Source organism: Nilaparvata lugens, chromosome 12, assembly GCF_014356525.2.
Source record: "Nilaparvata lugens isolate BPH chromosome 12, ASM1435652v1, whole genome shotgun sequence".
In the NCBI taxonomy this organism is placed as follows: Eukaryota; Metazoa; Arthropoda; class Insecta; order Hemiptera; family Delphacidae; genus Nilaparvata; species Nilaparvata lugens.
The window spans coordinates 24,101,737-24,117,910 of NC_052515.1; the positions used below are offsets into that span (position 1 = coordinate 24,101,737).

The 16,174-nt window shown below is 35.7% G+C and overlaps 1 protein-coding gene across 2 annotated transcripts in view; it reads right to left on the minus strand.

Annotated features, from left to right (window-relative positions):
• LOC111054705 overlaps positions 1-16,174 on the minus strand; it is a 38,766-nt gene that overhangs the window by 16,390 nt on the left and 6,202 nt on the right. Inside the window, exons 3-8 of one of the 2 annotated variants that reach the window (XM_022341779.2) lie at positions 15,260-15,499; positions 12,841-12,991; positions 8,122-10,990; positions 5,776-5,890; positions 4,087-4,356; positions 364-2,746 (exon numbers count right to left, since the gene is read on the minus strand). In XM_022341779.2, the coding sequence (XP_022197471.2) occupies positions 4,087-4,356; positions 5,776-5,890; positions 8,122-10,990; positions 12,841-12,991; positions 15,260-15,499 (3,645 nt within the window). In that variant the 3' untranslated portion in view covers positions 364-2,746. Of the gene's footprint in view, positions 1-363; positions 2,747-4,086; positions 4,357-5,775; positions 5,891-8,121; positions 10,991-12,840; positions 12,992-15,259; positions 15,500-16,174 lie in introns of those variants that run through there. The other variant, XM_039439238.1, reaches the window with a different exon arrangement.

The window sequence follows — 16,174 nt, forward strand, 5'->3', positions numbered from 1 at the left end:
GAGATTAAAAAATCATATTGGAAGAGAGAGGAAGTATGGTAGCCAATGCACCAATGAGATCATCAATGTACTTAAAAGTTAGGCGTTTGGTGATTGGTTTTGCAAGTTATTTTAAATATTGAAATTTATTTATAATTATTGAATAAATGTACTTAACAAAAGGATTTCAAGTGAAACGTGGACTATTTATTGGTTATTATTTATGAATGTGATATGAATTAAATTGAATAAATGTCTAAATCAATATCAACCGTTACTGATGATAGTTTTTCCATGGTAGACATGGAAAAATACCATAATTATTAATTTTTATTCTAAGGGAGAGATCTAATAGAGAAGAAAAAAGTACAGATGGGTAGAGGAGGGTTTAGATTACGTTTCAATAATAATTATGTTTGAAATCATAAGTATCATGACAAAAGGATTAGAAGAGAGAATGCATTTCTTTATCAAAACTGCATGTAAATGAATCTTACATCATACCATCGTATCACTAGGATTTTCTAAAGACTAGTTGTTACATAATTAATGTGGTCCAAGTATCACTTGATATCATCTTCACTAATATTTACAACTTACAATAAAATGATTGGGAATTATAAGTTAGTATTGATGTAGGATATAAGTAATTATAAATATTGTATATAAGAGAAAGTTCTACCCTATCATTTCTCAACTTGAATAAAAAGAATAGTTGGAAGGGTTGATAAACTTCCTGTTCAATTATAAGATAAAAGCAGACATTTTTGAAAATGGAGAGAATGTTGAATTCATTACTACTTCAATACTACTAGGGATGGTGAAAAAGGCTTTTATGTGACAACGGATACATAGAAAACTCTATTTCCTCCGTAAAAAGCGGGATTTCCTATTTATTTCATTTCCTATTTAAATAATAAGTTGAAGATTGAATACATTCAAGATTCAGAATCTAATTTCCAACAAGTTACCAGGAAGCAAATGGTTTTTAATCTCAAGGAATTATTAGGTTTTAGAAAATGATTGTTCATAACAGAAAAAATAAATATCATTCTGCAGGCGGGGAATTGGATAATATTTGCTAAGATCAATAATTGAATACACCTCTGAACTATTTGATTAATGAATTATTTCTACAAAAACTGTACATTAAAGGGATGGTTCACACTCATCAAACAACTGACAGATATTCCACACACACGCATAACTTCTGAGCGATAAGTTTACATTCATTTCAGACTAAAATACTGTTCCCTCTCGTATCATGCGAATTATCTAGTCAAAATTAGATAAAATGTTCTTAAACTACAAGAACATGCATATAGTATAGATATAGGATTGATTGTAACATTATAGGAACCCTGAACCTCCATTAAAGAGTTTTCAGGTAAAGACTAGGGGGTTGAAAACCCACAAAAAAATTAAATGAAATATTTTGTTCAAGAATTGGACAGAAATTGTTGTCATTTTGAAAAAATTGACAGTTTATTTTGCACAAAATTAGAAATTTTGGACAATAGTTTCTTATTAATTTATGAATATTGTATTTGTTTGCTTCATCCAATAGATAGAGGAGAATTGAATTCAAAGAAGGAAAAGCTAATAAAATTAGGAATGCTTCTATGAATAGTTAAATAATAACTTTCAATGAAAAACGTTATAACATTAATTTGAAAAAGAAATCTTTGTTTCCAACATAATTCATTTTCTTAATCATTTTTAAATGTATAAAAACCGTACCACTAGTTCATTTGAATGGAAATAATAGGCTACAGGATTTTAAACGAAGATTACCTATACATTGGATGCATAGAGAAATGACAGCAAATTTTGTCCAATAATTATCAAATCCTATCATCTCTCTTTTAAAATCATCAACCACGGAAATGTTCTTTGTGAAATGTATGCTCAGTTTTTAATGCTCAGTTCAATAACAACCGTATACTTAGTTTAGAGATTTGAAAAGTAACTTGCTGTCAAAATAAGTTTTAGAAGCTTCCCAAAATTTGAATTAGTATGTTCCACATTTCAAACTGAAGGAATGTCAAAAAGCTTCCATTTATAATTATGATTGCCAGTTTACAGTCTTACTTGAACCAGAAAATTTGACCAATAATTTTAGATAAACTTATTTGAATATTCATACGCTTTGAAAAATCATGTTGGGTTTGAGTTATAATTTCATAAATTATCAGCTATAGAATTGGAAGTTTGTTCCGATTTTCTTAAAATTTATTGTTATATTTCAATAATCGCTGGTTCTGTCTTCGAAATAAATGAGAGAAAAACCATAGATGTTCATAGAATAATTTACATCATGGCTATGGCTTTCATCCTAGAATTTCAAGATCTAGAATTTCCTAGAAAATATTATCTCTTCTTGAAGAATTGACTTTTTCTAGAACGTCTTGAAAAGGGTTTAGGAGTTTTATTATAAAATACACTCAACAACGTTCATCAAGATTTCTAGAATAGGTCTAGGCTGGACATATATTTATCATATTAGAATAAAACTATCATCATGTGATTATAGAATTTCCAGAGTTGATGATTTTCCTTTGAGCTGAGAGTAAGAAAGGACTTGTTTTGATTTAAATGGCTGTGCCATTGGAAAGTACTTGGTAGAAAGTCTATTTTTACAATATTTGCTTGTTGATAGAATAATTGATATTTTAAACAACAAAAATTAAAAAAAAAAATCAACAGAAATACAAGTTTACCCGTTAGAAGAATGAGCTTGCAAGCATCGGGTTTGATGTGTGCCAATCTGAAATTCAGAAATTATTTTGCTATTTAGGTACCACAACTACAACGATGTAGTTACTATTCAGTTTTCTAATTAACTTATCTATTAACTTAATGCCATTAGGCCAGATCAAGAACATTGTTGGAACAACAAGTAGTTGTTCTCTAGAAAAGACGAAATCCCTGTATTTCATCTATATATATATAAGCTAAATGGCACTCACTCACTGACTGACTCACTCACTCGCAGAACTAAAAATCTACCGGACCAAAAACGTTCAAATTTGGTAGGTATGTTCAGTTGGCCCTTTAAAGGCGCAATGAGAACTGATTTGGAAAACATTCCAAAGATACGCCCAATATCTGCGTTTTTCCAGCGTTTTTTATCGTTTTCTCAGCTTTATCGAGAACAAATTAACAGAAAATGTTCAACTTTAGTACAGAAGCTCAGCTAGGGTGTAATAATGTTGTGTTAGAAGGAATTTGCAATAACGTCAAAGATAAGCCCAAAATTAGCGTTTTTCCAGCATTTTTTTGCTTTTTCTCAGATTTATCGTGAACAAATGAACAGAAGTTGTTAAAATTTACTACAGAAGCTCAGCTGGGGTGTAATAATGTTGTGTTGGAAGGAATTTGAAATAACGCCGAAGATACGCCCAAAATTAGCGTTTTTGCGTTTTCTCAGATCTTTCATCAAGTAATAGACAGGAAATGTTCAAATTTGGTACAGAGGTTTAGCAAAAAATTTTGTGATGAGGTGACTTTAATATTTCATCAAAGATACACCCAAAATCAGCGTTTTTCTCAGCTTTTCTGCGTTTTCTCAGTACTTCGACTTTCTGATGGAATGAAGCATGCTCAAATGAAAAATTCAGGCGAGCGAAGCGAGCCCGCTGATCTTATTTTTGGACGATCCAGTCGGGGGTCCAGGGGGCGGAGCCCCCCTGGCTAGACGGATATGGCGAGCGAAGCGAGCCTGACGGCTAGTATTATATATTTCTATTTTATATTCTATATTACTGTATTTTGATAAAGAAATGAGTTTTACAATATCAATGTTGTAATGTGGAATGTGGTAAATAGACCCCATTCAACTAATGCTGACAGTAGTGAGTCAATATCACTATAGTATGTTCTGTTTGAAATCTGGTGTAAAGTCTTCAGATTAATGCTGGATTCTCACACAAAAGTGACAGTGAACAATGAAATAATAGTTCCTACGAATTCTAATTAGACTATTTCCACTCAGCCCGACTGAGTGAGTATGAATAATCCCATTAGAACTCATGTAAATTATATTTTCACTGTTCCCCGTCACTGTTATGTGGGAATTACTCGTATTTATGTATTTATTAGACTCACCTATGAGCAGATAGGACAGACAAGCGCCCGTTTGGCGGCCTTGAGACAGACCAGATGGAAGACGTGTTCACACCGGAACGCACGTAGCCGGCCGTCTGACAGTTGCGGAGTGCGCATGCTCAGCGAGCACAGTGCGCATGCGCCGTGCGCCTCCACACATACGCCCCACGCATGCGCATTGCTGCTCCTGCCGCTCTGCAAACGCTCCTCCCAACAGCTGACTGCTTCACCTGTGTCAAGGGCCAGCGCTGAGAGCAGTTCGGATCCCACCTAGAAAGCAACATAGAGAAATAACACTGAGCAGCCAAATAGTTTGAGAGAGAGATAACATTTATATATTTGTAATCTGTAGATTGTTTGAGAGAAACCACATTGGGGAATGAATTCAATCTGATTGTATTGGATAGTTCTCAAAATAACAAAGATAACACCTATTAATTCATCCAACAAATCGTTTATACAATATTCCGGCAGTCACAAACTCTAGCAGCATGCAACATCTCATGAGAATCGAGATACTTTGAGAGAAATAACATTGGCCAGCCAAATAGTCTGAGAGAGAGATAACATTGAGAGCTGAATTCAATCACATTGCATTGGATAGTATTCTCAAAATAACAAGAAAAGAAAGAAATACACATTCTTTTACTCAAAAATTACTCGAGATAAAAATAATATTTGAGAGAGAACTGAATTGGTCAGCCGGGTTGTAAGTGGTAAGGAGTGCAGCAAACTTTGGTCTGCTAACACCACCTGGTTCGTGGGTTTGAATCCCGCCGATGGCATGGACGTTTGATCATCTTATCAATACACAAATGCACTTCCCATTACCCACGCACAAGCAAAAAACTCATGTGGGCTTCACCCGCAATAAATATTTAAAAACAATACTTAATTGTATTGAATAGTATTCTAAAGAACAGAAATACACATTCTTTTACTAAAAGATTACTCAAGATAATTTGAGAGGAATAACATTGAAAACTGGATTGAATTGAACAGTATTGGATAGTATTCTCAAAATACAAGTAAAGAAAGAATGCACATAATTTTATGCAAAGTAATGTTATACAACGTAAGTGCTCAATGTAGATTCAAGAAACTGGAGATACAGTATTGAGTTCATCATTAGTAAAAGCAAATTTGTATGGATTTTGTTGGTGGGGAATCCCTCGTGTGAAGGTCCCATCTCGCCTGAATAATTATTATATAATTTAATCCGCCAATGAGCCTTAGAACTGTAACTTCAATTCTTGACAACAATAACAAAAAATAGATGATAATCAACTTATCGTTATTCCTATAACAGACTAGCTCCAGCCAGAACCGAAGGTTTAACGTACCCATCATATAACACGGTAGTGACCTGGTCAAAAACTTTTGGTGATAAGTGGATTTGAGACCGGGATCTCTAGGCTGCTAAGCAAGCACTCTATCCACTAGACCACGGATTACTCCACTTCATCCTTATTTGTCTAGCAATGTTTAATTCTTGACAACAATAACAATCAATAGAGAATAATCAACTTATTATCCTATAACCGATTAACTTATATAATAATGAAGTTCCAAGTTTTCAGTGTTTGAGATAAAGAAGTTTTGGGCTAGCGCCTGCCCTTTCTTCCCTTTCAATATTGTAATGTGTTTGATCGAATGAATATTAATACTGTATAAGTAGTAATAACTTACAGAACTTGATAGCGGGAACGTTGAGTTAGCGTTCATCACTTGGTCGACCACTTGTTTTCTGCAGCCTTCAACTCTCGAGTCAACCAAGCCTGACAATATACATGCTTGGTAGAATCTGCAACAAATAGAATAACAATAGAAATTTCAACTCATTTATATAAATGCACAGTCACATAGTGAAATGGGAAATCACTCCACAGCGACTCCATATTGACAAGCAAAACACCATGAAAATGAATACTTCTGACACAATGTTATCCAAATAAAATTTGTGGTAGTTGACTAAATCTTTGTGTTTTTGAAAATGAAGCTTGGGTGCTTAATGTTGAAGAGTAAAACACGCAGTTGAAGAATATATTGATAATAATAGCAGAAACTCCATAATGTTCATGAATTTAAAAATGAATTGAGTATTTGATTACGGTACCTAAATACATGCTGTTTCAAAGGAAAGCTGTGAAATTTAATTAATTGATTCATTTGAAATGTATTGGGGAATTGAAATATTTCTAGTAATTTAAGATTTGACAAATTAAGTATTCATTCAAAAAAATAGTGCTATAGCGGAGAATTATTTTAATATTTTTTCTATATTACGTTTCTGTCACATTTTTATATAAATGGCATGTCATGTCATTTAATTTTTCTAGACTGTGTACAAATTAAGTATTCGTTTGAACAAATAGAGCTATAGCGGAGAATTTTTTCAATATTACGTTTCTGTCACATTTGTATATGAATGGCATGTTTCATGCCATTTTATTTCTAGACTTTCTACCTACTTCTCTTTTACTGCCAATATCCTATACTATTAAACGAGCAATTTCTGTTTAATATATGTTTAGATGTTTGGATGTTTATGTTTGTATTTCACCGGATCTCGAAAACGGCTCTAACGATTCTCAAACGAATCTAACGATTGTAACGAAAATCAGAACATAGTAGGTTTATAATATAAAAATTCGATTGCATTAGTTATCATCCCTGGGAAAACTCGCTGAAGGACATTTAAAAGATAATTATTATTCATCCTTGAAAAAACAGCTGATAATAATTATTTCGTCGTATGTTGATGATGGAAGTGAGTGAGCGAGTCATGTGTGTGGGACTGTGTCAAAATTATGACTCAGCTGTTGAACTTTTGTAATCATTCAATCAGGCACTTAGTGCCGGTTGCAAAAAAGCCGGGTTATTTTCAATCCTGATTAATTCCAGTAGATCCATCTTTTTAAAATTGTCTTTTCTGATTTAGTTCACGTGAAATTAATCAGGATTAAAATTTAACCGGCTTTTGTGCTACCGGGCCTTTGCGAGGAAAATTTTTGCATTCCTCTGGGAATTAATCTCAATTTACTGTGATTAGATAGAGCATTTCTGTATGAACTATGAATGTTATTATAATTTCTTCTTTCGTAATAAGTTTGTTATGCTTTTGTACTCCCGAGCGAAGCTCGGTCTCCGATATTTTTATAATTATTCACTACAGTCTACAGTCACGGCCTCAAAACTTGATCCCTGGACCGATTTACCGCTTCCGCAGCATCCAGACGATACAATGCATAGCAATCACATTTGATCAACCAGCTGAGTTGAATCTAGCTATTTGAATCAACAAGCCGTAATTTTATAATTAGTTTACTTACTTCATCTTCCATCTCCCCCCCCCCGTACCGAAAAACTGGAGATCTTCTTATTACGCTGGCCATTAACGGTAGAACATGCATGACAGACATGCACACACACAGACATGTTCATCATGCATTTTTTGTCATTAGCGACAGGCTTCTGACATAAAAAAACAACCTATAACAATATTGTAAACTATGTTTATCTATTTATATTTTAAAGGATATGTCATATTATAAAGAGTTTGTAATATGTCTTGAATATTCTAAATTGGCAATAAATGAAATTGTAACAGATAAAAGAACTCAGCTGGATACTAACCTCAAAAATTTATGCTCGAAGCCTTCCACTGTAATGACTCTACAATGTATGACGTGATGTTTATAGCCACCTCTAATACAAGGCCCCGGCCTACGATATTGCAACGTCGCAGTGTAGGCCTAGAATCTAATACATGATTGGTGAAAAATATTTAATACCAGCTGATCTTTTTCACTAATCATGTATTAGATTCTAGGCCTACGCTGCGACGTTGCAATATCGTAGGCCCGGGCCTTGTATTAGAGGTGGCTATGATATTATGCATGCTCTACCGTTAGTGACCAGCCTTAAACTACATCTGTAGATTAGAAGACTCGTAATAACTTTTTTAAACTACTACTAACTAAGCGGTTTAAACTATATTATTAAATGATTAAAAGTAGAAAAAATGTGACTCACTGTTTGTTGAGCATAAAATGCGGCACATCAGACACGTGCTGACGCAGTATCGCCATGCTGTGACTGGGTCCGAGCGACTTGAGCATCGCGATCGCCAGTCGACTGCCGTCTTCTGCCAGACTGACCAGTTCGGCGGAGCTCTGCAACCTCCGCCCGCAGAAGCAGCACTCTCCGCGACCCATCTTGCCGTACAGCTCGACGATCTGTGACCAGCGACCTGGGTCGTTACGGTGGTCCAGTTCCTCCAAGGCGCCCAACTGCAGAATCAGCACAGTCTTGATGTTGAACAACGCTGCAGACCTTGTATTCTCCCTCAACTTCTCACTGAGAAACCACAACAACAACGGAGGTACCACGGAACAGATCCTCTTCACATGTTCGATACTCTCTGATACTCTCAACACTTGACCTTCACTCCCATCACCATCCAAACTCCCCATCAAACTCCAGAAATTCTCGTCATCCTGTTCCCCATTCATCTTACACAACTCCTTGATCCCATCTGTATGAGATATCAGGTCTGGTTTTACATGACCTGGTTCATCCCGTTTTTCCCAAAACTTTGCCAACAAAACCTTCCCGATCTCTGGGTACCTTGTGCCGTTCAGTTTCCTCCAACCTTTCCTCGCCAGCTTATTCGAGGGGGGTTTAGGGAAACCACACCTACAAACCGAATACTCCAGCTCCTTATTCACCAGTATCAAACACTTCTCAAGATGCGACAACATCCCACGATCGTTTAAATCAACCTTCTCCAAAGGTTCCTTATCACAGAATTTCGCAACGTACGACAAAAACATATTGCTGCATTTCTTTTCTACCTCTTCTTCAGACATCCCTGGAGATTGAGCCAGATGCGAGTTTAGTTTCAGAATCACGTGGGACACTGAGTGGATGGGGACGTTGCCTTGACGTCCCATCTCAACCGCTGGATCAACTTGGTCGAGTCTCAGCAGCAGAAACATGGCGTTCAACAATAAAGGTAACGGCCAATCCCGACATCCCACATTCACGCTATTCGATGACGATTCCTTGGTGAAATACTGGAGAGCTCCTTCCTGGAATCTATCCATCACTGCACACCATGACAAATATCTACAGGGAAAATCAGCTAACCCATCCAAGTCCTGGAGTATCGTGTAAGGATCCAGTATCTCCGAAAATATCACTAATATCTGACTGAATATCGCGTCGGCTTGTAAAACATGTACGGGATACACCTCACTGAATACTTGGGGATGTTTCAAATCCTGAACTGACAGAGCAGATAGACAACTAGTATTGTGAAACGAAGCAACCCTCTTTATCACTTCTCCAGATCTCAACGAATTCTGAAACACACTTTGAACAACCCCTACATACTTTTCGGGGAGAAATTGATTGAACGGGAAATATTTGACGTCAGGTTTGTTTTTCCGACTGTTGTTGGAGACAAACTCGATGTACCGGTTGTAAGTGGTGAGGACTGTTTCGAAAAACTTGTCCAGAGATTGATTATCGATGCGGTGACCGTTTTCGAGGGCTTCCAGTTTGTGACAGAGGTTCAAAATCTCGCTGGCAACAAACCCTGAGTTGTTGTTGGATATCAATTTCCGCCCAATCACAATTTCCTCCTCCTCTTCACCTTCCCCATTTATATTACCATTGGGCAACACATCCCCGTTTGTACTTCTCTCCCCATTCTCCACAACACCTCCATTCACAGCTTTATTCATGTTGTTTCTTATAGCTTCATTCGATTTTAAATTCATTTTTTGAAACGTGTTATCAACTTTGGTGAACTTCAACTTGCCTTCCAACACTTGCCACTTGTCTTTCAGAGTTTTAGTTCCATTCATCAACTTGCCCGACATGTTGTGACCGATCTCCATGAGTGCGTCATGGATTATATCCGGGGAGGACAGGGGAAGAAAATGCAGATGAGGTGCGAGGATAATGGGGTGCTTTTGGTCACGATTTATCCCCTCACAAAACTGTTGAGTACCATTTTCTCCCGCAGTCTTCTTCATCAATTCAGGGAGAGATGAAGCAGAGACTGAGGGAACACTGCCACTAATTTTCTGTCTCATTTTAGCGTCGGGTGGAAGACTGTGTGACCTGGGGTTCCTTATTTTATTATTGATTTTCAAATCATGATTCAACCGGCCGTCAACTTTTCTCCCTTCAAACAACAATTTCTGTCGGGCGTGATGGTTGTCAACTAAATATATCCCCGAATCAAGTTGTGTGTAGTTTTCTTTGTTTTTCGCCACCGATTCAATCATTTTCAAAACGTTTGCAACGTTTTCATCACAGTCAACAAAGTTGGAAAGGTTGGTGAGTGGGTTTAGAGAGGTGAGAATATCGGGAGACTCGAGAAGATGCGGAGCGAAATGTGAACAGAGGCTGTGACAAAGTTTATAACGTTCCCGGAAGTAAGTCCTTAGTAAACACTTTTCCAATGTGACTAGTGTGAGTGCGTGAACTTTCTGCGACTTTGTCCAAATGTAGATGGTGTCGTCGAAACATTTAGCATCTATGATATCGCGGTAACGGTCACTCCACAACACCACATCGACGGTCTCTGGGTTGAACACATACACACCGTCCTGTCTGAAAGTGAACAGGAATTTCCCGATCACAGACAACTTGGCGAAGTTGAAAGACTGTTGAGGCCACTCGTCGGAGGGCGGTCTGCGCTTGTGAATGCAGCCATCTTGTGCCTCGGAGACGATCAGAGCTGGTTCTACGGCGAGTGCTTGTTTGAACTGGTGCGTGCTCTGAACAGTGCCTTCTAAATCCACTTCCCATAGACGAGAGCCTGGCCGCGCGCAGTAGATTTTCTCGCCATGATAACAAGCACCGTATTCACCGTCGCGTAGTTTTGTACCTGGAAGAGAAATACGAAAAATTCAATAAGAAAATATAAAAGTTGGAGACACTGTTATTGCAAAATCGTTTTTTAGTCTCGTTGCTATAATAAATAAATAGATTTTAATGTCGTAGACCAATATAGGTAATTGTCAAAGACATAGTAATACAATTACAAAATAATAAAGGCAAGGTAAAGTTTAAAATCACAAAGTAGAATCGAAAAACTCTGAATATAATTGTATGGTATTGGTAACAATGACAGAAAAGGATAAAAACAAACTCAATTGGTCATATGAATAAAGTTGAGCATTTGCTTATACTTCAAAAATATGGAGCATTTGCTTCATTTTCTATGAATAAACTTGAGCAAAACCTTTTAATCATGCTCATCAAAAAAATAGTTTGAGCATTTGCTCAAAAGTAAAAGCTAATACTCAAAATTGTATGAATAAACTAGAGCATTTGCTCAACTTTTGAAGCAAATGCTTCAAAAAAGTGAGTCTAGTCTAGAGCAGCTTTTCACCTTTTGCTCATAGTAAAATGGCTCAACTATGAGAAAGAGAAAACTATACCACATACGATCACAACCAATAGTTGAGAACTATAAAACTCTTTTTAGGTACAACCATGATAAATATCACCATTATTCCTACAAAAGAATAAATACAAAAGATAGCTATAAAGATAGTCATCACAAAATAGGAAATAGGCATTTAAGAAGATGAGAGTGTAGACGATTATAAGAAGGCTATTGATATTATAAGATTATGCTGAAGATTATTATAGAGATGACATTTTTTCACGCTATTATTTCAAAATTCCAAACTCAACTAACCTAAATCTCAATTCATAAATTTAATAGAAAACAGAGCAGACGACGCAAACACAAGCGGTGTCTCCTACTTGCATATTTAGCGCTTACGTGAGCTACAAAAACAAAGTAAGGCCACAAAGGTGAATCAGCTGATGAAAAATCTTTAAAATACGTGAGCATTTGCTCCAGAGTTCAGGAGCATAAAATAAGAGTATAAGGTAAAGCTTATTCATATAAAAATGAGCAAATGCTTATGCTTCTACCTAATGCTCATGAGCAAAACCTTATGCTACATGCTCATGCTCATGAGCATATGCTCATACTTTGATGGTTTTATTCATATGGCCCAATGTCTTTGAAAGAAGAGTACTGCAAAACATGTATAGCCCAATACTTGATAATGGCGAATCCGTTCCAACAAGAAATTGGAAGACTTGAGGAAAGGGCAGACCATAGTTCGATTCATAATGATTCAAAGAATCAGGTGGTTGGGTCATGTGGAGAGAATGACTGCGAGCCATTCAAATGGGGTAACTTTTGATCCCAAAGACGCCAAGTGACCAATTTATTCCCTACGGTAAAAAGTAGTACTTCAGAATTCTATTTCAGAGAGTAAATTAAGACTTCAGGGACTATAAACACAACTTACAGAAAAGTACCTCAGGCTTATACGTCCAAAACGGCTCCAATTCTAATTTATACAACAGTCCAAATGTATATCTAGGTTATATAAAAATAGAATTCTAAGTACTCTTTTTAAAATTATTTACTCGTGTTATTTAACATGTTTCTTGATATGACGCCATTATCAAGTCATATAATGGCATCATATAGCTGGAACATGTAGTGAGTAAATAGTTTTAAAATGGTACTTGGATTTCTAGCTTTATTTATAGGTGGAGGAAATATGCCACTTTGGATAATACTGAAGGAGAATGCTATTTTACTCTTCTATTACTATTCTATACTAGTTGTGCCTGTTACAGACTATCTACTATTACTGATTAACTTAATCCTTATAGATTCTATTAGATTGAACGGAAGTTAGTGACCTATTTGCCTGTACTGTTCTTTGGTGGTATCGCAGACATAGCTGTGTGTTGTGGTGGAGACTAGGAGCATGTCGTCGTGGCAGCTGATCTGAACGACACCCGAGTCCAGCTGCATGAAGATGAATGCCGGAATCTGGAATATGTTCTTGCTCTACAATCAAACAAAACCCAGAATTTAAAATTAAATTACAGTTGAAACTCTACCACTGACATGGTGGAACGCATTCGGACATAATAAAAAAATCAAATCAAAATTTTTATTCGAAAATCAAACATTTGAGGGTCCTGCCAAACCCGTAGGTTTTTCCATCCTATCGAATATGAATATTCCTCTACAAGAGCACTCCACCATGTGAGTGCTTCAACTATTGTAAAAGCTTTTACTATAGTATTTTACTAGTATTTTTATTATTATTTTTATAATGCAATGTCGTCTAAAAATCCTAAATAGCTTTAAAAACGCCATTTTTCAAGATTACATTTTAAGGTCAATAAAATACCTGATCAATGAAATACCTTTGGACTTGGATTTCAAAATTATTAAAAAGAGCGTCAATGAGTGGATTAAGAGGGAATATTTCTTTACCTTAAATATAGAAATTTAATTTTAATTCTTTTATTTTCATTTTATACTCTTTTCTCAGCACAATATTTGTTTGATATTTTATGATTCTGCTGTTATAAAGTTTCTATTGTAATTATTAGTTGAATTTAACCTCAACTTTCTGCATTATTTTCGAAAAATTATGTTTTTCTTTTACTGTTTTGCAACTCTAACCAGCGAGCAAAGATTTTCTTTTTGCTGGTGATGCCTAGATTTTATATCAATTTTATTCAATTATATGTATGAGTAATTATGTTTATTTAATTATATTTTTGATGATATGTCATTATAAAGAGTTTGTAATATGTTTTGAATATTCTAATTGGCAATAAATGAAATTGAAAATTGAATTGAATTGAAATTAAAGGTAGTCGCACACTGATCGTCATCGGACGGACGGCACGCATCGGACGATTAGATTTGATGCATTGTTTTCAATTGGAGTGCGCATCCCTATACGATGCGGATAAGTATGCGTACTTGAATTGAAAACAATGTTTCAAATATTATCGTCCGATCCGTCCGATGCGTGCCGTCCGTCCGATGACGATCTGTGTGCACCAACCTTTAGAAAGATTTCCTGGGGGCGTATCTCTCTTCTGAATACCCCTCAGAACCCCCGGAATATCAAATTGATGATGATAATGATGATGATAGTGAGTCCAATTTAGTTTGATTACTCACTAATTCATTGCTTGCCTAGTTTATTTATTTATCTATTAAGACTGTTCACTAATTTAATGAAGTAATTATACTTCAAAACAGAACTTTGAAGTATAACTTTCCAAACAAAACAGAAACATACATAGTACAGAATTAATAATAAATAATAAATTTTATTTCCATCAATACACAAATAAGCAATCTAAACAATAAAATGTACATAATATTCAAAAAACAATATATGAAATTTACTACAAATATAAATAAAATGCATTTTTTCGGGAATTAAGCTATTCAACTATGGGAAACCCATGTTCTAGAGCAGGTGTAGTAGTAATACATCAAATTTAGAGTGAGGGTTCAAATACAATAGGTAAGTGAGCTCACATATTGTTCGAAATTATGTTTTCTATATTATGTCTTCCAGTTGTTGTGATCCAGTTTTTAAAGGTACATTTAAATTTTCTTGAGTTGAAATGTCATTGGTATGTTGCCTTCCTAGCCAGGTTCGTGATAAGAAGGCTTCTATTTCTCGTGTTGTGACAGTGATTTCTGTTTTGAAAGCTTTCTGGGTTTTTGTGGAGTCACAATTTTTTTAATTATATCAACTGTGTTCAAGTGAGTGAAATGTCATGGAGAAAAAATAGCATTAGAAGATATCCCATTGTAGACAGTCGTTTATGTTTAAAATTTCAAGCCAATTTTTTGTCAACTCAAGCCGATTATTGTCAACTACTGTCTATTATCACTGTTTTGGACGGGTGAGAGTGTAAGTACGGCACAGTATGAGAGACTACCAGCACTTTGTTTCACGAGAAATAACTATTAGGGCTATCGGCTTGAGTTAACAGTGACATTTATAACATAAACGACCTATAGGCCTACCATGTGATATATCTTCTTAAGCTATATTTTCTCTATGATTATACCTATATATAAAACTTATTAACACTTAATGGGCTACTTTTGAACAAATTAATAAAAACAATATAAAAATCTTGTAGTACCCTTTTTTTAAAAAACTTCAAAATAGTTCAACGACTAGTTTCAACCCTAACTTAGGTCAATTTCAACTTTCAATATAAAACTTGTATTACACTTATACTTACTTACATTATATTTTCAGAACTATACTTTAGTGAAAATACTGACCATAAATAGCGACACATTAATGACGGACAGCCGGCCCTGGTTGTCTCCGATGAAGACCTGATCGGAGGTGTGCACCCAGAGGAGGGATGTGATCCGCGCACTCTGGTGCTCCACCGACCTGTTGAGGAGGCGAGCTCCTCCTCCTTCGGTGCGCTCCACCACACACACCACGCTCCGTTCGGTCGCGAACGCAACCAGTTTCTCGTCTGGTGACAACAGCACCTCCGTTATTGGTCCCTCCTAAACACACGAAAATTCAATAAATTATATTTAAAAATGCAATAAATCACCCTAATAAATGTAATAAATTGATTAATGGATCAATAAAACACTCACAGAAATTCAATGAATCACAATCATACAAACCCTCAATAAACCACACAGAAAATATCACAATATATCTTGTGCTTCTGTGTGAATAACTTAGTGGTACCTCTGTTAATTGTCAGTCCTGGACACAAAAACGTTCATTAAATCACATACAGAAATTCAATGAACTACATACAAATCAACAAAACACTCGCAAAACATCAATGAACCACATACAAATCAATAGAACACTCACAACAGGTTCAAATTACAAATTCTTCAATAATTGAACAAAGTAGAATGCATTCTAAGTGGAAATACAATAGTCACATGAAATATTAATAAATATATATATACAGTATATATAAAAACGCAGTTAGTCAAGATTATCTATGTACAAGGACCTGGGAAGAATCAAAGACAAGGAACAATAATATATCACTCCTGCAGAAACTCATCCACAGAATAGTATGGCCTTTCAAGAAACAGCCTCTTTAACATTCCTCTGAATCTTCGTAAGTCCGCCATGTCTCTAATATCCTGAGGTAATTTATTATATATTTTTGGGCCCATATATTGCGGAGATTTTTCAAACATGGCGGTTCT